The sequence below is a fragment of the Phaenicophaeus curvirostris genome, chromosome 5 (genome assembly GCF_032191515.1).
Source record: "Phaenicophaeus curvirostris isolate KB17595 chromosome 5, BPBGC_Pcur_1.0, whole genome shotgun sequence".
NCBI lineage: Eukaryota > Metazoa > Chordata > Aves > Cuculiformes > Cuculidae > Phaenicophaeus > Phaenicophaeus curvirostris.
Window position 1 is genome coordinate 8,493,447 of NC_091396.1, and position 26,850 is coordinate 8,520,296.

The 26,850-nt window shown below is 39.3% G+C and overlaps 2 protein-coding genes across 7 annotated transcripts in view; one reads left to right on the forward strand and one right to left on the reverse strand.

The window, feature by feature from the left end:
- Positions 1–23,437, reverse strand: part of IMMP1L (inner mitochondrial membrane peptidase subunit 1) — a 36,383-nt gene extending 12,946 nt beyond the window's left edge. The window contains exons 1-5 of one of the 3 annotated variants that reach the window (XM_069857494.1): positions 23,347–23,412; positions 12,235–12,300; positions 6,763–6,899; positions 5,901–5,989; positions 4,845–4,971 (exon numbers count right to left, since the gene is read on the reverse strand). In XM_069857494.1, the coding sequence (XP_069713595.1) occupies positions 4,845–4,971; positions 5,901–5,989; positions 6,763–6,867 (321 nt within the window). In that variant the 5' untranslated portion in view covers positions 6,868–6,899; positions 12,235–12,300; positions 23,347–23,412. Of the gene's footprint in view, positions 1–4,844; positions 4,972–5,900; positions 5,990–6,762; positions 6,900–9,944; positions 9,955–12,234; positions 12,301–23,346 lie in introns of those variants that run through there. The other 2 variants (XM_069857492.1, XM_069857493.1) reach the window with 2 other exon arrangements.
- Positions 23,438–23,484: 47 nt separating this feature from the next.
- ELP4 (elongator acetyltransferase complex subunit 4) overlaps positions 23,485–26,850 on the forward strand; it is a 162,497-nt gene continuing 159,131 nt past the window's right edge. For all 4 annotated transcript variants that reach the window (XM_069857486.1, XM_069857487.1, XM_069857485.1 and 1 more), the window contains exon 1: positions 23,485–23,624. In XM_069857486.1, the coding sequence (XP_069713587.1) occupies positions 23,495–23,624 (130 nt within the window). In that variant the 5' untranslated portion in view covers positions 23,485–23,494. The remainder of the gene's footprint in view (positions 23,625–26,850) is intronic.

Consider the following 26,850-nt stretch of genomic DNA (forward strand, 5'->3'; position numbering starts at 1 on the left):
CAACTAAGAAGATGACCAGCAACTACAAAAAATTAGATTACTGAAACGCTAAATCATGAGTCAAAACTAGCTACTCAGGTATTAAAGACACAGGAAAAAGAGCTAGTGATTCAAGAACTGTGTATTTAATTGCTATCTAGGATATTTTAAAGAAATTATCCAATGATACTCAGCACTCTGAAATATCAAACCACTCTTCAGTGTCTTATATTGTGCATCCAAATCCTGCAGTACTATCTAGCAATTAAGATACTCTGTTATTTACGTTATGTTATCCTTAGTACCCACGAAATATTCTTCCTGCATTTGACAAGGACTGTTTAAGAGTTAATAGCACTGCCTAAGACTACCTCTCCAATCTGCAAACACAATAAGAAGCATTATCTTCAGAATTATGTTAGTTCCAGAGTTAACCACGGGATGAAGAGATGCCATCTCCGCAATGAACCTCATTTTAGCACAAGGTAAACATACTTCCCCCCCTCATCAGCCAGTCTCACAGCATTAGTGCTGTGTTGTGATTGATTACCAGCAGAGTGTTGCTGAGATATGGATTTGTATCTCAGCTTTTTATCACTATGACTTGCAAAAGGCAGTTCCTTATTTGCAGACTCTAGCTGTATTAAGTGACATTATTAGGTACTACTTTTGTTTAAGTGACACAAAGGCTTAGCATATTGGTGGTTTATGACATACAAGCTGTTTTAATCTGATGACTTAGCCCTCACTTTTTCAATCTGTAAATAGGAGCCTCAGCACAAGAACATATGGTACTAAAGAAACTAAAGCTAAAGTAAATGGCTTTAAAACAAATTCAAATATGACAATGAGATACTCGATCCGAATTATAAACCTGGATCTGCATGAAGACTTTTAAAAAAAGGAAATAAATATCTGAAGGCCAAAATTACCTTTCAGGTGGGTTTTTTAAAGATTATTTCAGGGTTTTACAGTGACTGACTAATTTCTTTTTTAACACTCATAATTTAGAACTCATAGTTAAATGAATAAATCAGTTTCAATTATTAAAAATTATCTTTATTAAGTCTAAATACCACATCACTAAAAATTATTTACCTTTTTAACTTTTGGATTCTTACCACATTGCTTCTGATACAGTAAAAATGTTATGCATTCTTAAATTTTTATTACAGTAAATGCAATTGCTCATCTCTATAAACATCATCACTGAGCAGAAAACCAAAAAAGAGCCCAGCAAAACTGCCAGCCTACTGTTCATATTCCACACCAAATATCAATACAAAGACAATGCAAATAAAAAAACAGGTTTTTCTAACTTTGAAATACCACAGCAGGTTACTCAAAAAAAAAGGAATTTCATTATCCTTTTCATGTAAATAGGAAGATTCCCCTCATTATTATTTGGCAGATAAGCTCCAACCTCTAGCATGTGACACATTGTGTATCATAAAGCATGTGCGCAATTTATACCAATCAATTTGATATGTGGGGTTAGTTCCATCAGCTTGTAATCCCACAACACCTCCATTAAAGACAGGTTTTTGGTACAGCCTTACACTTCATGCACTCTGACAAAAATTATTTTTCTCATATGACGTATTACTGCAGCTAAGTATAGCAGCAAAAGTATTTTTATACTACTATAAAGACTTTCACAGAACTGCCACTGCTTATACTGCATTTCCCCTCAACTGAAATGTCTCTTTTCAGAACAACTTATCCAACTTACATATGATTTTTTTTTCATTTTTATTATAGCTTGGAAGGTTAGTTCATTCTTGATTATGTTTAACCTAAAGGTATGTGCTTCAGTGTCTGCAGCAATAAAGTATCTCACCTGGGTCATTTTACAGAGAGCAAATTGTAAACAGAGTTCTCCATTCTCCTATTCCTATATATAAGCCAGCCTGAGATGTATATTCATGAATGAAAGAGACTGGAAGCAGGATCTGGTTTTAGCATTCCCTTAGGCTTCAGAATAAGAATCATGTATGACAGTGCTTCTAAACACAAAAATCCCTAACTTAAAAGTCTGTAGAATATGCCACCGCTAACAATGACGCAGTCAACACAGACTAAGCACAATTCCTATTAACATGACTGTAAGGATTCTCCTTTTGGGGTGATAAGTTGCTGCTGAGAGCTGGTTTCCCTCTCAGCTGTGTTAAGTACTCTTGTATTCTGACACCTCTAGTCCCTGCCTAGCACATAATGTCTAACCATTAGCTGGCGAACACCAAGGAAGAATGAAGCAGAGGTTCAGATACCTAATTCAATAATGTATCTGGCATCTGATACTTGGTATTTACTGTTCTGTAACACATTTGCAAACATGACAGCAAGTATTCACCATCAGCCCCCAAAAGAGGAGGGAAGTTAGTCAAGAAAAGCTGGGCAGTTCACTGGAATAAAAACAATCAATCCTCTGACCTTACACACTCTTGAGTCACTGCATTCAGAGACTTCTCATTTAAAAAAAGCAATTAGTAGTCCGAGATAAACGCCACCACTCATGACAATTTCTAGGCTCTGCTCAGTTCAAGAGCGCCTGCATTTGTACCTCTCTCCGGCAGCCAGACACTGCAGGCAGCACTTCTGGCCATTTGGGATCTGAGCCAAGGCCTTTCCTCAGAGTTTTGACAATCTTCCTTTCAAAAACCCAACTCAGGTTAAATATTCTCAAGGAAGTATCAACAAAGCAAAGAGCCAGTTCTGTGTACATCTGCTGCTATTTGCTTTGAAGAATTTTGTGTTTGAATTAAGAGAAAAAGCACACGGCACAATGACTCATTAAAATAGGGAAATCTGGTTAGACCATTACCTAAACACAGACATGTATCACTTCTTCCCTCCCCAACAATTTACTTAGTGAATAATCCAGTGTAAGTTATGAGTGTAAAGTGCAGATATCTATGTTGAGAATATACTGTGCTGTAAAGGAAGTATCTCCTGAACAGATGGAAAGATCTCCCTCTTCAACAGCCACTGAAGATAGGAGGAAAATAGATAGGCACTAACAAACGAAAGCATTTCCATTTAGATAATTTCTCCCCCTAGATACAAGTTGTTGATGTAAGAACCGAGAAAGCCTGCATGTCACATTGCAGTATTTCCACACATTAGCCTTTATGAAAAACATACCCAGGAAAACAGGAAACGGATTCTGCATCCCTCAGCCTCTCATTCTCCTTACGTTTTCTATTAAAACTGAGGACAAATCCTACACCTATGACAGAATTTGTTCTGCTGGATATTCCTTTGATTACCTCAGGGTTTCCAGAAAGGCTGACATCACGTTAAAATACAATCCTCTCTTGATCTTCCTTTTCAAGACTCAGACATGTGATGAAGACAATGCTCAGAGAAACTCAGCATCTTCCATCAGTGTACATAGAATTCAGGTTTCCATTTCAGGTCATTCTGCTCCAGGCAATTTGTATTTCCCCTAATTGCCACTTCCATAGGAAGCAGAAAATTTCTTCAGCTTGGTAAGAAAGGTGGGGATTCAGGGGTATTTTCTGTTGTTTTTTTCTCCTTGATTAAACAGTAACACAATTTGATTTATGGAAAAACTAAGTGTTCTGTCTTCCCCTTCATAACAGAGAATGAGTTCCTTCGTTCTGTTCATAAGTGACAGAAGTGTGAAAGGAAGCTCCAGCGATACTGGCACTTGATCAGAAGGAGGGCTTGAGGGCAGGTGCCTGAAATGCCTTCCTTCAACACTAGAGTGGAAGAAACCACAAATTCAGCCCCTCAGAACAGGGTATGAATCACATCCTTGCATTTCTGTTCCCAGGCCTCAACTAAATCCAGACATCAAATCTAGACACAATATTGAGAAGAATCTTGCCACTGATTTTAGCAAGGACAGACCCCACTCCAGCTGCTTAATACAAATAAAGCAATGGTACCTGAAAGCATAGCGGTGAAGTTGGCTGTCTTTATGGCAGCCAAACTCTTAAAGGATCTATCCATCACAAACTGTAGCTGGCTGCAAGGAGTATTCCACAGAATTCTCTGCCTTCACTGTACAGGACTTCAGCTACAGGCCATGAGGTAATACTTTTGGAACTGTGAGGATGAAGTGGATGAGAAAAGGCAAGAGTATCTATTATCTTTTAAGATTCAAATCACCTATGCAAAACCTGATGTCTCCACAAGGTGCTCAACAGAGGTGATAGTCAAACATGGGTGTGGGGGGGAAAAACATTATTCTGTGATCATGACTTCGAGTGGTTTTTCTAATGATAGCCTAAAAAGAAGCTGCTGAAAACATTTTGTCACAAATCTTTCTGAACTTCTTTTAAGTCTGTCTGCACAACAAATAAGCATTAAGAGTACTTTTTTCCTTTTTATATCATCTTGTTACCTCATTTTTTTGGACAAGTTAGGAAAATTACTGCTTTTCCAACCATATTCAGAAAAAATAAAATATTGTTACACTGAATTGTAGAGATACGCTAGAGTATTATTTTGAAAGCAAAATCCTCAAGGCTATGGTAGAGGCAAAATGTTCACTTCTTTGTATTTAAAATAAAAAACAGTTTTTCCTTAAGACCAAGCCCTCAAGCCTGCCATCTATACTGCAATTTAGGCAGAGAATTTTAGAGTATTTCTACCAGAGAAGATCTAAGCAAAGGGCAGAGCAGAAATATCATCTGCCCATACTTCTTGCCGAGACAAAACACAGCTTAGCATAAAATGTTTACAGCATTATACTCTAAATACACAAGAAAGAAATAATTCATGAATGTCATACTTTATGATTTATGATGATACTCAAATATTGCAAGTCTTTTACAGCCTACCAGGCCTACTTAAGTAATCATTAATTTACAAAGCAAGAAACTCTTAATACTTACATAGCTGTGACTCTTAAAGAAATCTGAAGGGTTGCTTGTGCAGACTTTATCCCCCTCCAAGCCAATTACTCTTTTACAGATATTTGATTTGGGGTCACTTGGGCTTTTCACAATTACAATATCTCCTCTGAGAGGAAAGAACAGAAACAAACAGAAGAACTCCAAGTACAAACTATTTGGCTGAATACATTTGCATCAATGTTTATATTCGAAAAACACTCATGTAGATTAAATATACTTCCTTCTGCTGAATGTTCTTGTCTACAAGTTTCTTCAGTTCTACTCAGGGTGTACATTTACACAGTTTTTTAAGTACATTTGGAGAGATTCTTTGTTATTTAGACCATTTATAAAACATTTAGACTACATTTTAATTGACAATGCTCTGATGAAATGAATGCCACTTAACTTGATCCTGTTGCTACATTTATATATACAGATTCCACGTTCCTAAACGTTATTGAACAAATGTTACTGTTCCAGTGCAACTTTAAACATCTAACTTGAGTTTGTAAGACCTTATATTACTTTTGCCTCCTGATTACATATATTAGCTTGTACAGCCCACCAAAATATGGGCGAGAGTGCCATGTCTACTGTGCTCTACAACACAGTAATGACATTGATAAATGTCATATAATGGCAGTAAATGACATTTGATAAACGGTACTTACACTATTTGGTCACTTTGCTAACAACCTATCTGAGCACAGCAATACCCACAGCTTGGTTTGCAAGTAAGACGAAACTGCTTAGAGAGAATTTACACTCACACAATAAAAATGTTTCAGGGGGGCAAGGGGAGGAGGCATATTTCCCTTTCTTGGACAAAGCTATAAAAGGGACATGGACAATATCCTAAACGAATTCTGACAAGTTGTACGCTGGGCTGCAAGTGCTGATTACTTTAACTTTCATCAGAAACAATGACAGGAGATCTATGAAAAATCACAATTCAGAAGCAGAAGAATATATAATAAATAAAGGATGGATGGAATGTAGTTATTGACAAGGTTTGGCAAACTGAATATAAAATCTAGTCTTAAAGGAGCGTACTTTCGAATGCAATAAAAGTGGCGGCTAAGGTTCTCCGAAAAGACAATATCAGAATTTTGAATAGTTGGTTCCATTGAAGGTCCAGAACACTGCAAATTAAAAATAAATGAGAAAAAAATTACTATTTCCAATTACTTTTATCAGAAATACATTAATATTCATTTCTTTTGCTAATAAATTAGAATATATGTAATGTAAAGAACAATTGCAAAAGTGAGATCTCCAAGGAACATGATACAATCAAAAGCTGAGGACATCCTCCAGAGCACCTGTAACTCTGTTACAGCTCTGTATTTGCCCAGGATTGCTCCTGACTTGCACTAGGGGCTATGAGCCCCTACAAATTCAGTTCAGCACCTAATCTGCAGGAAATCATTAGAGGCAGCACTCGGCACTCTGCCAGTTTACCCTCTGTAAAAAAGAATGATCACAGAAGCTGCAAGAGCTGCTCACAGCTAAAACCCACTATGTCCAGCAGCAATAGCTGCTAGGTTCAGAACCTGAGGAGGAGCAGGAGGCAGCATAAAACATCCAGAAATCTGCCCTGAGTTGGAAACAAGAGCATTTCCTGTGGCACTATTAGTAACTCCAGTCTTTCTGGAAGAACAGCAAAGTGCTTGATCATAGTTTCCCATTTGATTCAGAGATGCCTCAAGCCATAACTTGGCGAAAAATATGAATGCCTAAAGGTCGAATAACTTTCATAAAGGCTGGACCTGCATCCAAAAAATAGACATTTAGTAAACACATTCTGAAAAAGGTTTTAATAAAATGAATAAATCTGAAATATTGGCATTATCACATATAACAATTTCAGTATTATAGCTCTATTTTCTTTTAAATGTCATGAAAATGAAGTTACCACAACAATTCCTCCAAGGTACTCAAAGGCACAATGTGCTATGCAGCCATATTGCACAGTATAGCCAAGAAATCGACATGTCTTTCCTAGGACATTGCGAAGCATGGCACAGTGTTACGTCGTTCAGCGGTTCTAGTCTACAGTAAAACAGAAGAACATCATTCATTTGATAACAAACAACCTAATACTTACAAAACTTTTTTGTATCTAACAGCTGACGCACAGTATTTTTAAAAAGACAGTGAATAAAACCAACAAATAATCAGATTTATCTGAGGAGATGGTTATAGTTTAAAATCAAATGCCATTACAAAGGTTTTAAATTACTACACAAATCATTCTACCTATACAATCAATTGATCCATCACATTAGTGAGGTTCAGTTGAGTAGGAGCTGAAACAAAAAGAAGCCAAACTTTGCCAACTAGAGAAATTAATGGGAGAGAATGGTATCAGTGCTCTCCGCTGACTCAGCTGGGCTTCTTTAACTTGAGACTGCAGACAGGCTTCCCTGCCATATGTCTAAATATCTGCAATAGTTAGAACATCCTCCCTTCCACTACGCTTGGCTGAATGGAACCTGGAAAGCTGTAATCATACCTCCAATGCAGGCCTTTGACTATCTGACTGGACCACGTATTGTTTCAGATGCATTTATTTATTACATAACACTTCATAGAGTTGCTTTAATCATATGGAGACAGTGCAATTTAAATCACTGTTTTTCTCCAAGCGCTAGTACTTAAAACAATAGTCTGCAGCAACGCTGAGAAGCACCAAATCATCTGGACTGACATGAAGATATCTCGCAACTGAAATTACATTCACAGAGGACAGGAGTAATCAAGTAGTCAAATGAAGAACAGCTTGAAGATCTAGACAAAATTAAGGTCAAGCATCCTGAATGGGTTGCCTAAGGAAGACTATACTAGAAAAAGAATAAAGATGTTGATAGGAATTCTGGAGGTGTTCCAGTGCTTTCCTTTAACTAGACTCCCATTAACCAAAACACTTTCGTATAAAAATAACGCATTAGGTCTTTCTGTTCTCAGCTCCAGTACAGTAGCAGAAGTTCTGCAACACCTAAGACTGATTCTGATTCTCTCCCCAAATTCTCTCCCCAAAAGACTATTCTGATTCTCTCCCCAAATGTTTAAATCAAACTCTGATTATTACATGCAGTTCCTGCAATGCTAATCTGTTTCCTTACTCCAATTTTTAAGATATTTACTTATATATATATTTCTGTTTAAGGATGTGGAAAACATACATAATGAAGTAACTGAAGTAAGTTTTACATTCCACAAGGAACCTGTTTCCATTAAACTCAGTATCAACTTTACCATGAATTAAAACCACCTCAAGGTTTCTCTCACTTACTAAGATGGGCCGATACAGCTAGCTAAACAAATGCTAAGTTAAAATGCTAAGTTAAAAAAAGAAAAAAAAATGCTGTGTACACAATATGCCCTACTTAATAATGAAGTAAAGACCCGTCCTTCTATATTTCATGATGTTTTGCTATTTAAATGCAAATTTGGCATTTCAAGAGTGCTTTACTTGCGCAACTTTCTCTATAAGTTAATGGAAATTTTGCCTGATTACAGTCAAAAGTTGCTTTTGTTCCTTGCATTTAGTATTTATAAAGACAAAGGCTACCATTCTTGGGGGACAGTGTTCCATACCAAGCTCATTTCCTTGATCCAAAAGATATGTACTTGCCTTTTTTTAACCTAAAAGTTCCCCAGAATAAATCCACTTAAACCAATCTGTGGTTCATCATCTTTAACATTAGCTGATTGGTTTCACAGTAATGAACCAAAATGCAACAGGAAACAGGAAAGTCTTGAATTGTGTCATTAGCATGTGCAGTGCCCAGCACACCACAGAACACCCTGCAGAAAATGAAACAACTTCATTGTAAGCAAAAGGCACTTTCAGCAGTATTTATTCTGGACAGCCAGAAAAGTGGTTTGCTCTTCTCAACCCAAAGCACTATGAAAAGCACGGACCAGCTCCTTGGTCTCAGAAATGAGCTCAGAAATGTGTTACAGATGATAAAAGGAGGATGGAATAACAGTAGATTGATTGGAGTTGTACAATTAGTGTGAATGAATGACCACAACTATCTTTTGAGAGAAGTGCATCATTGATATTTCTTAATGGCAACTGCTAGAAGAGCAGCTCACGTTGCTTCTCTGTTTAGGCAGATCAAAAACTACTGCACAACCATCCTGTATTTCAGATCCAGGCTATTCAGAAACATTATATTAATATATTAAGACAGTACAATATTCAGGCACCTATGGATGTTACAGGTAAAAAGCAATTGTATGAACTTTGCGTTACATTGACCAGAGTAGGGAGGTACTGCTGACTGCACCAAATGGAATAGCAACATACTCACCAAGAGAAAATGCAAACCTATTATGTCAACAGCTACCAGCCTATAAACAGCAATTTTTTATTATGAAACCAGTATACAAACAACTGCTGTGTGTCTGAAAATAAGTTTCAAACTCACTGCAATTGATTTCCTGTTGGATTCTGGATGGCAGGTACTTCCCAACAGTTACACTGAACACAGATTTCTCTCTGATGTCTCCAAGTAACTCTGAATTAGGAGGGATAGATTGGCAAATTATTTAGGGAAATAAAGGGTTCAGAGTGAGCTTTACCTACTGCTAGAGCTGTTACAGTATAAAGCTAACCATGTGGTCCGAACACAAATGAAGAGTCTCAAATTTTTTTCACAGTTCTCTTAAAATAAATTCTTAATCCAAGACACGGATTCCACCAGCCCCAGTTTATAAATGTGGCACAACAGATTTTTTTTTAAAATCTCAAGCTTATCGAATGTTCATGATAATTATGCAGAAAACTCTTACCTCTTACACGAGTTTTTTTTTATTACTGCTCAAGCAAGCTGATTTCAAATTAAGGCATATATATAGATACACACACACACGTGTGTGTGCGTGTGTGTGTGTGTTTATATATATATATAAAGTACCTAGGTTATACGCAGTTTGAGCCCATCAAGATAAAACCAGAAGTCCCAGTCTTCTGAAGTTGATATTAAGGTCCACATTTATAGACATCTAACATTCATTCCATACAATAACTACAATCCTGAAGTTTTCCATGCAGTTTTAAGTATCAGCTTCTACTTAATAAGTGAATGGTTGTAGTAAGAGTTAGCCCAGTCAAAAAAAGAAGTAACTCTAGTTTATTAAAAAAACCCAAACACATAATATTTATCTTACCATTGCTCTAGCATCAGTGTAATGTGTTTTCTCAGAAAACCATTTATCAGTACATCTTTAAAAACAATGCCATATTGTTGATCATAACAAGGTAAACGGCTGAACGTTTTTCCACATCACACAATTAATTTTAATACAAAGTGCTGTCGGCAGGCAACTCCACCAGATACAGCAGAAGACCATTAAGCACAATAAAACAAAAGATTTAAGTCACAAGCTCCTTGAAAACTTAATGGTTCTGTTGTATAAACATTCTTATCGCAGAACTAACAGCATAAAACCTGTTGTAATTACTTCCAGGTACTACTTACTATTATATAGCATGTAGTTGAAAATTTTATACTTAAATAGGCATTGTTTTTACACCAAACACAGACATTGATTAAAAAAAGGTTACACATCCATATTTATCACATAGAATACAATATGGTTATTTTACAAGGATTGTATAGCTTATCCCTTGCAGCAAAAACAAAGCAGAATGCAATTACTATTATTTTTTGTTCTCTTTTCCTTACGTAGCCTATGCCTTCATCATTTGATTTTTTTGTTTGTTTGTTTATAAAATTAATCACAGCTAGCAGGGTAGAAATCACTTTGAGCCTCATGAATGACATCCAAGAGATGGGAAAGGATTAGTTCTCAGTTGCTGCCAGTTATAGCGCCAGGTGGCTTTTTCTGCAGTGAAGGTGTTACCGATAATCCCATTACGTTGGTACTAAATCTTGCAGACATCAAAATTATCACCAAGGTTCCTTTTCATCCCATCCTTTCCAAATGACTGGAAGTCGCTTCACCTGAAAGAAGTCAAATCCACAAGCAGCTGCTGTTTTAGCAGCCAGCGGACTCCCTGAGAATGCCAATCGTGATCCAATTTCGCTGTGCTGGTGGCCCCCTATTCCCTGTCCAATAATACATCTGTTAAAAAATCCTACAGCTACAAATCAAGTTTAATCCTACCAGGGACCTCATGTTGGTCTTGTCTTCCAAAAAGGCAGCAGGTTTTGCCATCTATCTCTGCTAGTGTCTGGGGAATACTCTTTAAATCCCAGCCCTACTTAGAAGAATAAGCTAAGGATCACAAAACATGACCTCAAAAACCCTGATATGACTATATTCTGACCCAGAGGCATTCATTCTAGGTGAAGATTAGAACTTTGCATAATAAGATTACACAGCAAGTGAATGATATCAAGGGACTATCCATATGCAGCCGCCTGGTTTTCTATAGACAGCCTTTGCTCGGCAATATGCAGTGCAGACGAAACAGAGCTGGGTCTTTCTAGCTGAAATAAAATAGATTCACATAAATTAGTTGGCCATTTCCAGATTCCTAAATCCCCTATTACATCTTTTATTGACAGCTCCTGTGAGGATAGTAGAAATGGTATTCTCTTTGTATTCTCTGCCTCTGTTACAATCACACTCTGAGGGGAAATGTACAGAGGTTGTCTAGAAATTAACATCTTGTTTGCTGTAATCTTGGATTACAATTAACTGTGTACATAATAAAATTAGGAAATCAATGAGCAGATTTATCATTTCCAGATAAACAATGTCATTGTGTAAAATAGTTTAACATGCAATGCCAAAATTTTAAATACAGGAAAATCAAAGTCTCAGCCAATCAAAGTGTGACTGAACAAATTATTGGATTTCATTTTAAATAGATTTATCACTGTAATAAAAAATTTCCAATCACATTTGCTTTATATAATGCTTCCAATTCTGAATTTTCACTGAATATTTGGGGATAGCTAAGGAAAAACTGTTAAACTAACAGAAACTCCTCTCTTAATATTCTCTGCTTCTAAGAAGACACCTAACAAGACATGAGGTAAGCCCATAACTTGCCTCACCTCTTTCCCAAAGAATTACTCTGAAATTATTGCATTAAAAAAAAAACCCAAAACAAAAAAAAAGCTGTACATTGAGTACACTGTTTAAATATTTATGTTTGAGTTATTTACTTTAAACTATTCTTTTAAAACTCCTGCATAAAATTAACATTACATGTGCTGGAATAGTGAAGGGTGTGTATCATGTTTATTGCAAAGGATCCTTCCCATATCAGATACACAATTAAACTACAAAGTGTTTTAAATATTATAATCTGAGGATTCCAAACATCTAAAGCAAAACATGGAACAGTTTCAAAAGGTTTTTCCATGCAGAGGATCACATAGGATTTGATTTTCATTTCTACCTGTTGGTTTTCTCTAGAAGAAACACTGGATTCAGTCTGGCAAATCTGAAAAAGCTTGGTGATACTCTGGAAGAGAAGATTATTGTTCCACGTTAGCTATACTAGGCACTGACAGTTTGTCTCCAACAAGTGCTCCTTCACCTACTGATCCCAAGCTGACAAGGAGCTCAATCCTGTAAACATAAATTCACATAATGCAATCCTCTGGTGTTAAACAACTAGAGACTGACTACATAAGAAAGCAATTTTTCAAAACAGATTTCAGGTGGTTCTCACTGGTTCTATTTACCTTTGAGAAACAACTCCTAACAATTCCACAACCCTGCATAAATTGCTGTATTGATAGTCAGGTGCATTCCAGGGCTTGTACCTTCCTCTGCAGCTCTATACTCCCACCACTGCTGAACAGGACTTCCAAACAACAGAGCAAAGGCATGGTTGTACCTGCCAAGTTTTAGCCTCTGAGGGATGCTGAAATACTCACTTAACAGTTTCTGTAGCAGTGTCAAAGTCAGGACAAATGCCAAAGGTCTGACAGACAGCACAGCCACTTTCTTGGTGACTGTGAAAAATACACCCTGTCTATGTGACAAGGGTCAAGTAACTCTATTCTGAGCTATATGTGTTTATCTTAAATTTTTTTTAAAATCACTTTCTTGATATATAGACACTTTTTAAATTAGTTAACTAATTAAATTAGCTATTTTAAATTAGCTAAGACAAAGAGTTACAAGTCCAATTTTCACATCAGGTACTTAAAAACTACGACCCTACAGCAATTAAAGTTGCCCATGACTTACATCCCCTGTACTTCCCCATGCTGATTAACCTTCCAGAAGGATGCAGGTATTTTTGGAAATACTACTCAAAGCGGCAAATAGAAGAGGGGTAAACAATTCCTCTACACACTGGCAAGTAAAAAGGCTGTTTGCTTAATGTATTTATCATTACAAAGCGGACTGTTTGCTGGCATGAAGAACAGAACAAACAAAACCATCACAAACAAAAAACCCAAATATACTCCACATAAACAATGCAACCTATTTGTGTACACCACCACCAAAACTGTTTAGAAAGAAGTATGAGTGTCTTACTCTTATCTGCAGTGTTAGTTTCAGATTAGAAAGCCATCAATGATGAGTACTCCTTAGTGGTTTATGAACACAGAAATCACACGTTTGAGACCTCAACACAAACAGCACAAAGCTGCAAATTAAACATTTGACACACACACAAAAAAAAAAAAACCCCAAAACCAAGAACCAGTTTTAGCAGGATCAGAAAATACAATAATAATAAAGAATGTTTCTGAAGGTCCTTCATCAATACTTGACAGTTATGAGCATCATCTTCTAACAAAATATCTCATGTATCCTTTGCATTAAAAACTACATTAACAAACAGGAGAAAGGAAACACAGACAAAAGTGAGCTCAGTACATTTTTCAAGTTACACGAACAGAAGAAAAATGCAAATCAGGTGCTTGTCACTGCTATCATTCTACAAAAATTTTCATGGCTTTCCCAAATTGATTTATAGTTATGAAGTTCTAAACACATACGCACCTGAATTCAGCTATTTTTTTTTAATAGCGTAAATTGTATTTCATGTGAGTTTATGCAGTAAAAACAAGCTGTACTTTTTCTCATTGCTTAATAATTGCTTATTAGTTTTATCTGAGCTGTTTTCTGTATAAAACACAAGTTCTGGAAGTTCTTCTCCATTTACAGATACAAGTATTAAAAAAAAAAGTTCCAAACATCAATAGGCAAGTGCAATGATATTCAGTCTGAGTTAATCCCCAGACATCCAAATCCATGAATAAAAATTCATCAGTTTTAAATACACTGAGCCTATCAAACAAGAACAAAAGCATATGCACAAAAGAGCTTTTAATATATTTCAAAGCCCACAAGAGCCATGGTCTCATTAAAATTATAAATTACACAAACATGGAATAAAGATTCAAACTGCAGTGCAGCTAAGCAGATTACAGAAAACCCCGCGTTCCATATGATAACACACCATGGCCCTCCCAGATGGGGGCTTGGAACAAAAAGGCCATCACTGCAGCTAGGGAAAACCTCCTTGTGATCTCTGGTTTCTGTTCAGCAGATGACAGCCAAATAATATGTTGATTATTCTGTTTGTGCTGCTAAGCTTGTAAGATGGAATAAAAGCGATATGATCTATTGTGAACTCAATGCTAATGTGTTGCTCCACTCATAAATAATACACTGAATTTATTCTGAAACTATCTTTTTATCTGAGTTCCAGGTTTTAAATGCATGAACTAAAATAAAAAGCCAGCATAAACTATTATTCAATTTGATGGTTTAAAGTAAAAGACACAGCTGACACAATACTAAGTGAGAAAACTGACTACTTAGTGAGGCAAATAAGTAGAGGAGCCTTCCTCCAAATTAGCAAATGGTCATATGCTGAGGTGCAATGTACCTGCAAGACACTGAGCACACTCTGGCCCCACAGGCTGCATTATCATGGATACCAAACAGATTATCAAAAAGTGCTTATATGGCTTATTTTACCAGAGACCGTCACCCCAAATCCAAATTTCAAATGAGGACACAAGTACTTGTAAAATGGAAAACAACTACAGAATTTGTATAACTTCACTAATATCACACGTATCTGGCTGAATTGCTTTCTTAAAAACAGTTTAAGTTTTTAATAAGTGATCAGATTTTATCTCATCTAAAATTTACTAATTTGGCTTGCCCTTTCTTTCATAATACACTGCCTTTTTAAAAGGCAAAAAATAGTGACTGGTCACACAGCTCCTTTTACAAATATTGTTGTAAGTCCTGAGAAAACTGATGATCTCCCTACAATTTAATGTTTGTGAATTTTAGGTCTTTTATGTCAGAAAAGTTAAAAATCTATTTAAAAAAAAAACCCTGCGGCTTTGCAATAGCAAGTGCTGTTTCACACTTCTTAGAAGAATGGAAGCACAGCTGATAGAGAGAAACGGTGGAAAGGTGTAGCTCCAGGAGTGTGCAACAGCTTTCTCAGAAACATAAAAATGTATTTAAAGGAAGCAGAATTACCCCATCCCCCATGTTTGTATGGTCATGGTGCTGAAACTAGATGGAAATCCATTGCATATTCCTATGAGTCTGTGGGATATTGTTGGAGTGAAACCAGAGGGTTGTCCACTTTTGTGAAGCTGCTGACCAACAACATCACTTGGGAAAGTACAAACTAGCATCACCCTGAGCTGGATCAGTAACTGTATCACCATTCACAACGCTATATAAATTACACCTGGCTTCTTTTAAAACACCTGTATGCATATCAGTTCAACCACTGCTCCTTCGCCTGTCTCTATCAGACATGCAAAGATAGAGTAGTTCATAAATCTAAGACAGAATGGGAAATAATGGTGGCAAAACTGCCTGTTAGAGGATACTGCCTGGAGTACAGAATCATAGAATAACCAGGTTGGAAGAGACCCACCGGATCATCGAGTCCAACCATTCCTATCAAACACTAAACCATGCCCCTTAGCACCTCGTCCACCCGTACCTTAAACACCTCCAGGGAAGGTGACTCAACCACCTCCCTGGGTAGCCTGTTCCAGTGCCCAATGACCCTTGCTGTGAAAAACTTTTTCCTAATGTCCAGCCTAAACCTCCCCTGGCAGAGCTTGAGGCCATTCCCCCTTGTCCTGTCCCCTGTCACTTGGGAGAAGAGGCCAGCTCCTTCCTCTCCACAACCTCCTTTCAGGCAGTTGTATAGAGCAATAAGGTCTCCCCTCAGCCTCCTCTTCTCCAGGCTAAACAACCCCAGCTCTCTCAGCTGCTCCTCGTAAGATCTGTTCTCCATCCCCTTCACCAGCTTTGTTGCTCTTCTCTGGACTCGCTCCAGAGCCTCAACATCCTTCTTGTGGTGAGGGGCCCAGAACTGAACACAGGATTCGAGGAGCGGTCTCACCAGTGCCGAGTACAGAGGGAGAATAACCTCCCTGGACCTGCTGGTCACGCCGTTTCTGATACAAGCCAAGATGCCATTGGCCTTCTTGGCCACTTGGGCACACTGCTGGCTCATGTTCAGTCGGTTGTCAAACAAAGATATAATGATCAGAATACATTGTTTGCCAGGACACTGGAAAGCTGAAGTTGCAAGTCTGTGGGACTCACCAAGAAGTTACATCCTTACATGTAAGCACACTGGCAGAGACTCCCAACTTCGCAAGCATTGAGGTTTTGGGATCTATTCTCAGTTAGCTGTCAGTCCATAGTTCTAGCCCAGAGGAGGAACTTTCTGAACATCACCTAGCTCACATGTCAGCACTTCAACAGAAGCCAGAGCCAGTTAAAAGCTAATTGGAAAAATGTCAGCAATAGATTCTACACATCAGAAGTCACCTGTAAGAACAGTTAATAAGCTTTCCTTTATATAAGAGGGGAGGTCAGAAAGGTGGGCTGTGCAACTAGAAGATTAAAACCCAGGTATTCTTTACTTTTAAATTCAGAAACTACTGCCATAGTACTTCTTGTAACCTTACTGTCTAGGTTTGGCTGACATTAGAAGAGAAGGAATGTTCTCTGCTATGGAAACTCCTTAAAAACTTACTTCAGCAAGCAGAATTTTCCAAGAATTCTGAAGGTGATAGGTTAAATCTTCTCAAGCCATGGGGAGGCCTCAAGAGGTTTCAGGTCTCACGATATTACAGAGATGATGGTCCAAAAAAAAAAAAAAAAAGCCAGCCTTCCAGCATCTGCTGATACTGTAAATTTGTCATAGACATAAAACGGTTATTTGGAATAATGTCTTTTTAACACCAGCATATGAGGAAAAAATTCAACAGCTACTACAAATTAATTTCCATAATATATATAATTTCACAGATATTCAGTGAAACTTAGGCTCTAAAAGCAGATATAATACAAGCTATCTTTTACTTTTGCACAAACTGCACTAACGTAAATTATATTTTAAAAGTCACAGTGATTAACCTTTCCTTTTCATATATCATAATGACCTACATTATTTACTTGGCTTTAGAAACGCCTGTTTAATGAAATATGTGCAATCAGATACAACTGGACGGCAAACCCAAGACTCAGAGTATCAAAGCATTTAAATTACAGTTTTCCATTTGAAACACAAAGTGTACTCTTCACCTCTTCCACTAACACACTGATGTGACAAACTTTTATTCTTTGAAGGCAGACATCTGTACTCACAGGAGACAGATTTCCATGTGTTGTGCATCTGAAAAGGCTAGAATCAATTTGTCTTAATTTCTAGTTTTTAATCCTGAAATAAGCTTTACATGGACATGGAACCCCGTATGGAAAACATTACAGAATATCAAAAGCCATAATAAAAATACTCCTCTATTTCTAGTTGTCAGGCTGTGGTTTTTCCCATTTGCTTTTAGTTCCGTCTTACAAGTATTTTTAAATTAGTATGATTATGTCTAAAAAAAAAAGAAGTTAATTCCTCTTTTCATGGCAAACAGAAGAAAAACTCTCTATTCAATATATCATTAATCTGTACAACACTTATTGAGAAAGTACATTCAACTCAGCTCATTTTCAGTATTACTGTTCTTCAAGTTTCAGTAATATTACACTGTATATTTTTATCATCTGAATTAAAGAAGCATTAAATAACTTGATGATTTAGTAAACCACTGTCTTCAGAACATACCACTTTAACTTAGACCTCCTAACTTATTTAATTCTATTTTAAAAGAGCTGTTTAGATTTGACACAGGTTGAAATGTTTTATCGCTGTTATTCAGTATACCCACAGGGATGCACCTAGATAACATCCAGAGGCTTTCTGAAGAAAAACATATCACGCTTTATACAATATCATGTATCTGGTATGTCTTAAACCCTCCCACTAATCCTCACATTTTCAGAGACTGAGTGGATAAGCAGTCTTTAAGCTTTCTCATATTGAAAAAAACCCAGGTCTTTTGGTGTCAGAACTTCCAGGATTAAACATTCTTTCCAGTTGTTGGCTCATGGCCTGAAGATCCTGCACTTTTAGACTTATTCCATTCTCGCTAGTTCAAAGATCAGGAAAATGAAGCCATCTTCTTTGCAGCCATAATCCAAGACCCATGCTGTTAGATACTTAAGAACATCTCAAAAGCAAACTACCTTGTTTCAGCGCCCAGCAGGTGCCCAGCAGGGCACGGGATCACATGACTGCGAGCCCTACCTAGTCAGGTGACTCAGCAGTTAATCTGATTTGGTGACTATAAAAGTTTAATCAGTACAGTCTAATACCATCACATTCCAGAACTGATGAGGGAAGCAGCTTGGCGATGTAACAGCAAACACTAATAAGATTATCAATGAGAACTGCCACTAGGATGCAGATTTCTAGTTCCCTATCCCATACATAAAACCAATAGAAAAATATCACTGAGAACTGATCAGGCAGACATATGGGTTTGAAACAAAATGCACTCATGCTTTATTCCAAACTAGAGAGCATTTCGTTCATTGCCACAGAAGGGCAAGAGCATATGCTGAATCTTATGAGGCACAATTAAAACGTAGCAAAAACATTAATTTGAAATCAAGGAAAACAACATGTACATCAATAACATCATCTTGTTGACAAACACTGCTCAAACAATACAGCCTCAGCTTCCATTCACTGAACATCCAAAGTGTTTACATCTGCAACGCAGGAAGGCTGCGTGCAATAAACAACGAAAAGTGGCAACAGCCACGACCCACATGCTTCCTCCCATCAAGGACAAAATATCTAAAGCACACTTTAAAAAGTGCTGCTGGTTTTGGGGACACTAGGATTTTACCAAGTCTGTAGGGCACAGCTTGTGAAGAAAAATGACAAACGTACTTGCAGATTAAATTCCAAGCATACCTTTTCCCAAATGTTTTGATTGCTCTCTCACTTACTCATTGTACTCCCTCCATTTTTTCCTTAGGGAATTCTCACCCAAAATCCTCTTAATCCATCTTAGAATCTGCGTTTGGCATAGGCAAGCAGTTGAATTGGATTGGCAAGTTTACAAGCAATGGAAAATGGAGAGCTTGATTTCTTCATACTAGAGCTAGGATTTGCAGTTAACACTGATCGGGACTACATGCTAATATGCAAGCAGTGACAAAGAAGAGTCGGTTGTGCTACAGTTTAAGGCATTCCAATCTAGACACAAAGGTTTAACCATCTCCACCTTACAATAAGCCATGCTCAGTTTCCATAGTGCACCTGACAAGAAATAACTTGCCTAGACATTTCCCGATCACTTGTAATTGTCTCCACATTTTTCTACATTTCAATTCCACGTCTAGAGCAGGAATAACAGGACTTATATACCTTCTGATGTGTATTTAAGGATCGGGGTGGGGGGGGGGGTTATATCATAATATCCAGAGTTACAGCTCCTCCAGTCTTGCTTTCTGATCTGTCAGCTGCAAGTGTGTTCTTTTACAACCACTGGAAATTCATCTTTTGGAAAGCAGACATGTGAACATAGCAAACTTAGTATCAAAGAGAGTGAAAAAGCTATTACTGTTCCTGAAAATAAAACACTTGACTTTGAAAATAAATTCCATACAAGCACTTTCTTCTCTATTTGAAACAAAAGGCAAGTAAAGTCAGATGCCCTAAATGGCATTTTCACAAGCACATATTCACTTGTAAAGTTTTATTCTATTAAAGTTAAAATGTTTTTTAAAATATATTTTAAAAATAGCTTATTTCCACATGCTTTCTAAATTGGTAGAACTTTAACTGTACCCATCATCTTAAAACATGACAGACGAAAAACGAGCATCACAAAGTACCATAGTACTTTAAAGTTCAGTTCTTACATTAAAACTATTTCTACTTTTCACTACTTTCTGTAATATCCAAAATGGTCTCTCCTGTTTTAAGTTACAACATAAGAGTTTCTCCATGTTTTAGATTACGTGAACTCACAAAATTTATAACAAAAACTTCACTTTATTTAAAAATATATAAAATTCTGAAATAGCTGCAAGGTTCATAGGGTGAAGTGAATTAACAGTTCACCGACAGCAACAGGTGGAAGGCTGCATTGCCTCCTCCCCGCTGTGTATATGTGCCCTTTTCCTTATTGCATCAACTCAGCAACGTAACACAAAATTAACCTGTTGCGAAAGTCAATAGACAGTTCCAAGTCAGATCACTGAGCTGAATCAGTTCAAGAAAGGATCTGACAAGCACCAGGGTTTGCTGGACTGAATCACTGGAAGCAGAGGAAGAAAAGGAAACAAGACTTCCTCTTCTAGCAACACTGACTATGAGATCAGCTGCAGAGACATTATGATTTCCAGTAAACTTGCACTTCAGGCAAGAAATTCTAAAAATGGCAGGACCACGGTACAAGTATTCTCAATTGCAAAATGCTTTCAGAATCTGGGCTCCAAAATGGAGAAGAAGAAGAAAAAAAAAAGAATTATTTAGCCTCCAATTTTAATTGCCCAGGATGGAAATGAGACAAGGAAGAAAAAAAAAAAAGAAGAAGAAAAAAAAAAGTATAAATCTACCTCTTAAGAGAAATATCAGTAAGAAGTGGACAAAAAAAAAAGAGGAGGCTCAGCCCTGGGTATATATTTACATTTATTATGTGAAGTTAGTACAAACTGTATTAGTATGCTTTATTTAAAAAACAAGCAAGGAAATACTTTGTCATTGAAGCAGCATAATTGTACTGCTTGGAATGGGGGCTGGGAGACATCACTGAGACGAAAGACACAGGATATAATTTGACTCTTTTTCTAATGGGAAAGTAATGACTTATCAAAGACAACCTCTTTGTGTTACAAGCACTCTGTAAAGTTCTCCATAGAGATGCTGTATTTTTTAAGTGGTATGCACATCTGCAAATACTTATGTATGAAATATTTCAGTATCTGGACACTGGAATAATAGTACAGTGACAAATGGAAGAGCTGGTGTGATGGGTTTTCAGTCTCCTTAATTATACAGAAATTGCATCACAGGTTCCCAATGACAATAACGGATTCTTGAACTCTTAAAACCATAAAGTGTAATTCACAATTCTTTTACTTTGTTAAAGTATTCCCTCTTCCAGATACTCACAAGTTAATCAGATCCTACAGAAATAACATTTACTTACTGCCATGTTTTCAAGTGTGTCCTTTGATTATCATTTTTTTTCCCTCTTCTAACTTCCACTGGACAACAATCTTCATTTAAAGTTAAATTCCTGTTATTCAGTATTTCACAGTTTGTCATTATGACAAACTCTTGATACTTATGATAAAGACCTAACCAGTCCACTCTTTAACATATAAAGCAGCTTGGCAGGCAGCAAAATAAATCTAACTGCACCAAGTAGGAAGACCTAATACTGAAACTTCATGCTCCTGAGCTTGAATGTGATATGAAGGCAAAACTTCAAAGTTCAATACTGTTAATATATTGTTGCTCTTGCTGTTCATCTCTAATAAGAGTATTTTTTTTCTCATCAATTAAAAATGGGACAGGGTCAATGACCACAGGTGTCAAAAAAAACCAACCATGTTTTAGAACAACCACAAAAATCATTCATTGAAATGGAAGACAGAGAGTGGGGAATTATGACATTAGAGCCTCGTTAGTACATCCTGCTATGTAGAAGTGTCTTCAGGTAGCTTTCGGTGCATCCGAAATACCAACAGATTAAAAATGAATACAAAAATTGTTGTGAAAGTGGCTCTTCTATGTGCTCACAGGGATCTCTCCTATATTCAGGGTACTGTAAAGTGTTGGTTTACAAAACAACCATACCGTAAGTTTTTATCTAGACAAGAAGCACTTTAATTTCTTTGTAGCTATCAGGAAAAGAAAAGGAAACACTGAATCCAGATATCCACAACTTTTTACATACACTCAGTTTAGGGTGGTCAGTTTAGGGTGGGTGGCTGCTGCCATGTTCAAGGCCATGGGCTGATCATAGAATCATAGAACGGTTTGGATTGGAAAGGACCTTAAAGATCATCCAGTTCCAAACCCCCTGCCACGGGCAGGGACACCTCCCACCAGACCAGGCTGCCCAAGCCCCATCCAACCTGGCCTTGAACACCTCCAAGGATGGGGCATCTTCAGCGTGCCTAGGCAACCTGTTCCAGTGCCTCACCACTCTCATAGTGAAGAAATTCCTCCTTATGTTTAGCCTAAGTCTGCCCCTCTCCAATTTATACCTATTGCCCCATGTCCTATCGCTACAAGCCTTTGTAAACAGCCCCTCCCCAGCTTTCCTGTGGCCCCTTCAGGTACTGGAAGCTGTCCATAAACAGCTAATAAAGATCAAAGGACATGCCAGTCTTCCAAAACATGCAGAATAACTTTCTGTGTTATTAGCAATTCATCAGTAAATGCTAATGAAGCACACAAGTTACACTTCACACATAAAGCAACGATTCCTTCTATAGCCCTTGGCTTATGGCACGGTCCAGAGCCATCCTACTGATGGAAGATCTTAAATCAAAGATTTATTACAAATGTGCAGCTACTTACAAACCACAGAGTGACTCCCAAGCACACTGACAGACCTTCCTACAGCGTTACTTAAATACAGTTAGAAAAAAAGGACTGTTTACAAACAGGTTTTCCTTCCAGGTGCACACAGTGAAGCTCTTGGCGGGTCACCCCGGGCCAGCCTCTCCCTTTTCATCTCACTCCGCTTCAATCTTTCCTGATGTCCCGTGCACCCCAGGCCCCCGAGAGGAGAAAGGGGCTTCCCGAGTCACCGGCCCGGCGCCTCCTCCCGCCGGTCCCACTCAGAGCCGGGGACCCCCGCTCCGCCTCAGCCCTGGCCAACCCCCCGGGATCCCCGGGCCCTCAGCCCGGTCAGAGCCCCCAGTCCCCGGTGGGGACCCCCCAGCCTCACCAGAGCCCTGAGAACCCCACCAAGAACCCGTCGGAACTCCAGGACCCCATCCCAGCCCCGGCCGGGATTCCAAGAGCTCCAGACCTCGCCCCCAGTCCCGGCTGGGACCCCCAGACCTCGCCCCGGCCCCCGCCAGAGCTCAAGGAGCCCCAGACCCGCAGCTCCGTTCGGAGCTCCGGGCCCCCATCCCGGCCCCAGCCGGAGCCCCGGGCCCGCCGTGTCCCCGCGGCTCTCACCTCCCGACTCTCCCCGCTCCGGCCGCCGCTCTCGCCGCCCGCAGCCCGGGACGTGCAAACAAGGCGTCTCCCCATTGGCCGGCGCGCCCCCCGCGCCGCTCTCCCATTGGCGGCGCGCGGGTCCCGGCTTCTTCCCGGCGTCCCCGCGATGGCCACCAGCTTCCAGCGCAGGGCCGGGGCCGGCGGGCGCCTGGCCGCCCTGCGGGGCACTCGGCCGTCGCCTCGCCACGGGCAGCTGCTGCTCTCCTGCGGGCTCCCCGCCCTGGACTCGGTGCTAGGTGCGTGGGGAGCGGAGCGGGGCCGCCCTGCCCGTGGCCCAGCGACCTGCCGGCAGCCGGAGGGGCTGCGGGGGGGCCGGGGAGGGGCTGCTCGTAAAGGCTTGCGGCGATAGGGCGAGCGGCAGCGGGCATAAACTGGAGAGGGGCAGGTTTAGACTAGGCATAAGGAGGAATTTCTTCACGATGAGGGTGGTGAGGCATTGGAACAGGCTGCCCAGGGAAGCCGTGGCTGCCCCAGCCCTGGAGGTGTTCGGAGCCAGGTTGGATGGGGGTTTGGGCAGCCTGGTCTGGTGAGAGGTGGCCCTGTCCATGGCAAGGGGGTTGGAACTGGATGATCTTTAAGGTCCTTTCCAACCCAAACCATTCTATGATTTACCTCCTGTAACCCGCAGCGGCTCCTGCAGGCTTTTCCTCCCTCCCTGCCTTCCCGGGTTTGGGGAAGGGATAGAGGGGAGAGGGCAAAGCAGGATCTGTTTCCCACCCACCAAAAGCTGTAGCTTTGCAGCCTGAAGGACCATTGCTCTTCACAGCTCATTTAAATCCATTTCATAGAGTCACAGAATGGTTTGGGTTGGAAGGGACCGTGAAGGCCCTCTGGTCTGACCCCCTGCAGTGAGCACAGACATCTTCTACTCGACCAGGTTGCTCAGAGCCGCATCCAACTTGGCCTTGAATGAGGGAAGGTGCTTGCTACAATGGGATGCTCAGTCTCTTTCCATAACCTTTCTGGAGTGGAAACTGACTCTGTACGTTTACTTTGCTGTCATATTTCAAGCTGTCACATTGAAGGGTCTGTAGTTTTCAGATTTAAATAACATGATTGCTGAATTAACTCGTGGTTGAATGTGGTCTACTTGTGGTTCTTAAAAAGCTGAGGAGGGACTTTTTACAAGGGCATGGAGTGATAGGATGGGGGGGGGTGGCTCTAAATAGGAAGGGAGAAGATTTATATTAGACATTAGGAAGAAATTCTTCACAATGAGGGTGATGAGTCACTCTCACAGATTGCCCAAAGAAGTCATGAATGCCCTCTCCCTGGAGTGTTCAAGGACAGGTTGGATAGGGTATTGATCAACTTGGTCTGGTGGGAGGTGTCCTGGGACTGAATGATCTTTTAAGGTCCCTTCTAACCCAAACCATTCTGTGATTAAGTATGACAGGTTTTAGGATATGTTTGATCATAAGGCTGGACTCTCAGTGTGTCTTTTCTGTCACACTCACCACTGGACGTTGTCATGAATGCCCCATTTGAATAAGTGACACTGGCGTGATGCTGTTCTTACTGTCTGTGAGTCTCATTTTGCCTTCTGTCAGTGTCAAGATGCTAGGTAATTCTTTGGTCTGATCCATTGTGACCATTGCTATGTTGACATCTATGGCATGAACTAGCAATATTTACTTGGATTTGAGCAACCTGATCTAGTGGAAAATGTCCCTGCCCATGGCAGGGGTATGGGAACTGGGTTATCTTTAAGGTCCCTTCCAACCCAAATCATTCTGTGGTTCTGTAACTGGGAACTAATTCATTTCACAGCTATAAACAGCAAGTTTTATCTCTATGCAGCAGGGCTGCGTGATCCTTCTGCTAACTACTGACACAGTTGCAGTACATCTTCAGTATACATAGATGGGACTACATTTAGGTGTGTAAGGCTTGGCTTTAGCTTTGTTCATTCATTCCTGCAGAGCTGCATGGAATATAGGAATATACCACTATTCTTTCTAAGAATATTCTATGTGAGTAATGATAATATAAAAAGTGTATCCATTTTATAAAGAAGTTTTTGTAGCCTATGTATCTGAAGAAGAATCCCACCTTCTGTATCTTTTTGTGTGTCTGTCTGGTGGGGAGCACTTGCACTTTCATCAGAGACTAGCATCCTTGTGGAGAAAGCTCTTCCTCCTTGAGAGAGAAGTATTTCATTAAGTGAGTGTAATTTGTGAAACCCTTCGATTGTGCAAATACAAGATTTGCATTGAATATTCCAGTTCTTCATATTTCCTTTTATAAACAGTGGATTTTGCACAGCATGGGTCAGAAGATGTATACAGTTCCCATGGTGGCAATCACCTAAATGTCCAGGCACTTGCTAATAGAATCAATGGTTTGTTATGGAAACTGGGGACACTTCTTCCAGTAAGCCTAGGATCCCTTCTGAAGTACCTTTTCCTTATCTTTTAAATGTTCAGTAATTTCCTGACCTTAACAAGTTTTACGTTTGAACATCAAAAAAGTTCTTTGACCTTAGGAATAGCAACTTTTGAAAATACTTTTAAAATATTGTTTTGGGTTGTGTCATCTCTGAAGAACTGGAAGACTTTCCATTCCTATGTTAAGTCCTTGGTAACCTTCTAGCTCTTATGTCACTGATTTCTGGAGGCTGAGTGGGTAGGCCTGGAAAGACTCATGCCAAACATGCTGTGCTATAATAAAATTTCCATTGATACCAGGTATTAGATATTGTTGTACAGACCATTGAGCTAGGTGGACCTGTACAGAACCCTTATTTTGGGAGGCTGAGGAGAGGAGGACCTTAGGAATTCGTCTACTGCAATCTCAAAGCAGGCTCAGCACTGATTTCAGAGTTGGTTGTTCAGGGCTTTGTCCAGTTGAGTCTCAAAAATCTGCAACGGCAGATATTTCACAATGGGAAAACGAGTCCAATGTTCAGTAATCTTTGTAGGGAATTTTGTTTATCTTGTATCCACTTGGAACTTTTCCTGTTTCAATTTATGTCTGTTGTTTTTTGTCTTCCCACTCTGCATCTTAGCAAAGAGATCAACTGTCTTCTCAGTAGCTTCTCTTAGATACTGACGGGCTGCTATTAGCTCTTCCTCTCTTCTCCAGGTTAAACAAGCCCAGTGCCTTCAGCCACTCCTCTTGGGTCATTTGCCTCATCTCAGCTCCCCTCCTTTGGACTCACTTAAGCTTACTTCTTTCTTGTATTCAAGGACCCAAAGCTGGAGGTTGTATTCGGGATGTGATCTAATGAGTGCTGAGTAAAGGATAGTAGCCACAACCCTTGATCAACTCGCTGAGCTTCTATTGATGCAGCCCGCTATGCTGGTGACTGTACTTGGTCTCCTTTGTGTCCTCCTTGTGTGTGTTTGTGGAAATGCTTCATAAATGCTTTGCAGAATGCTGTTTATGTGTTTCTTAAAGAACGCTGTTACATTATTTTCTTTCATCTTGCCCACTAGCAGTTAAATAGTCGACTGTAAAAAA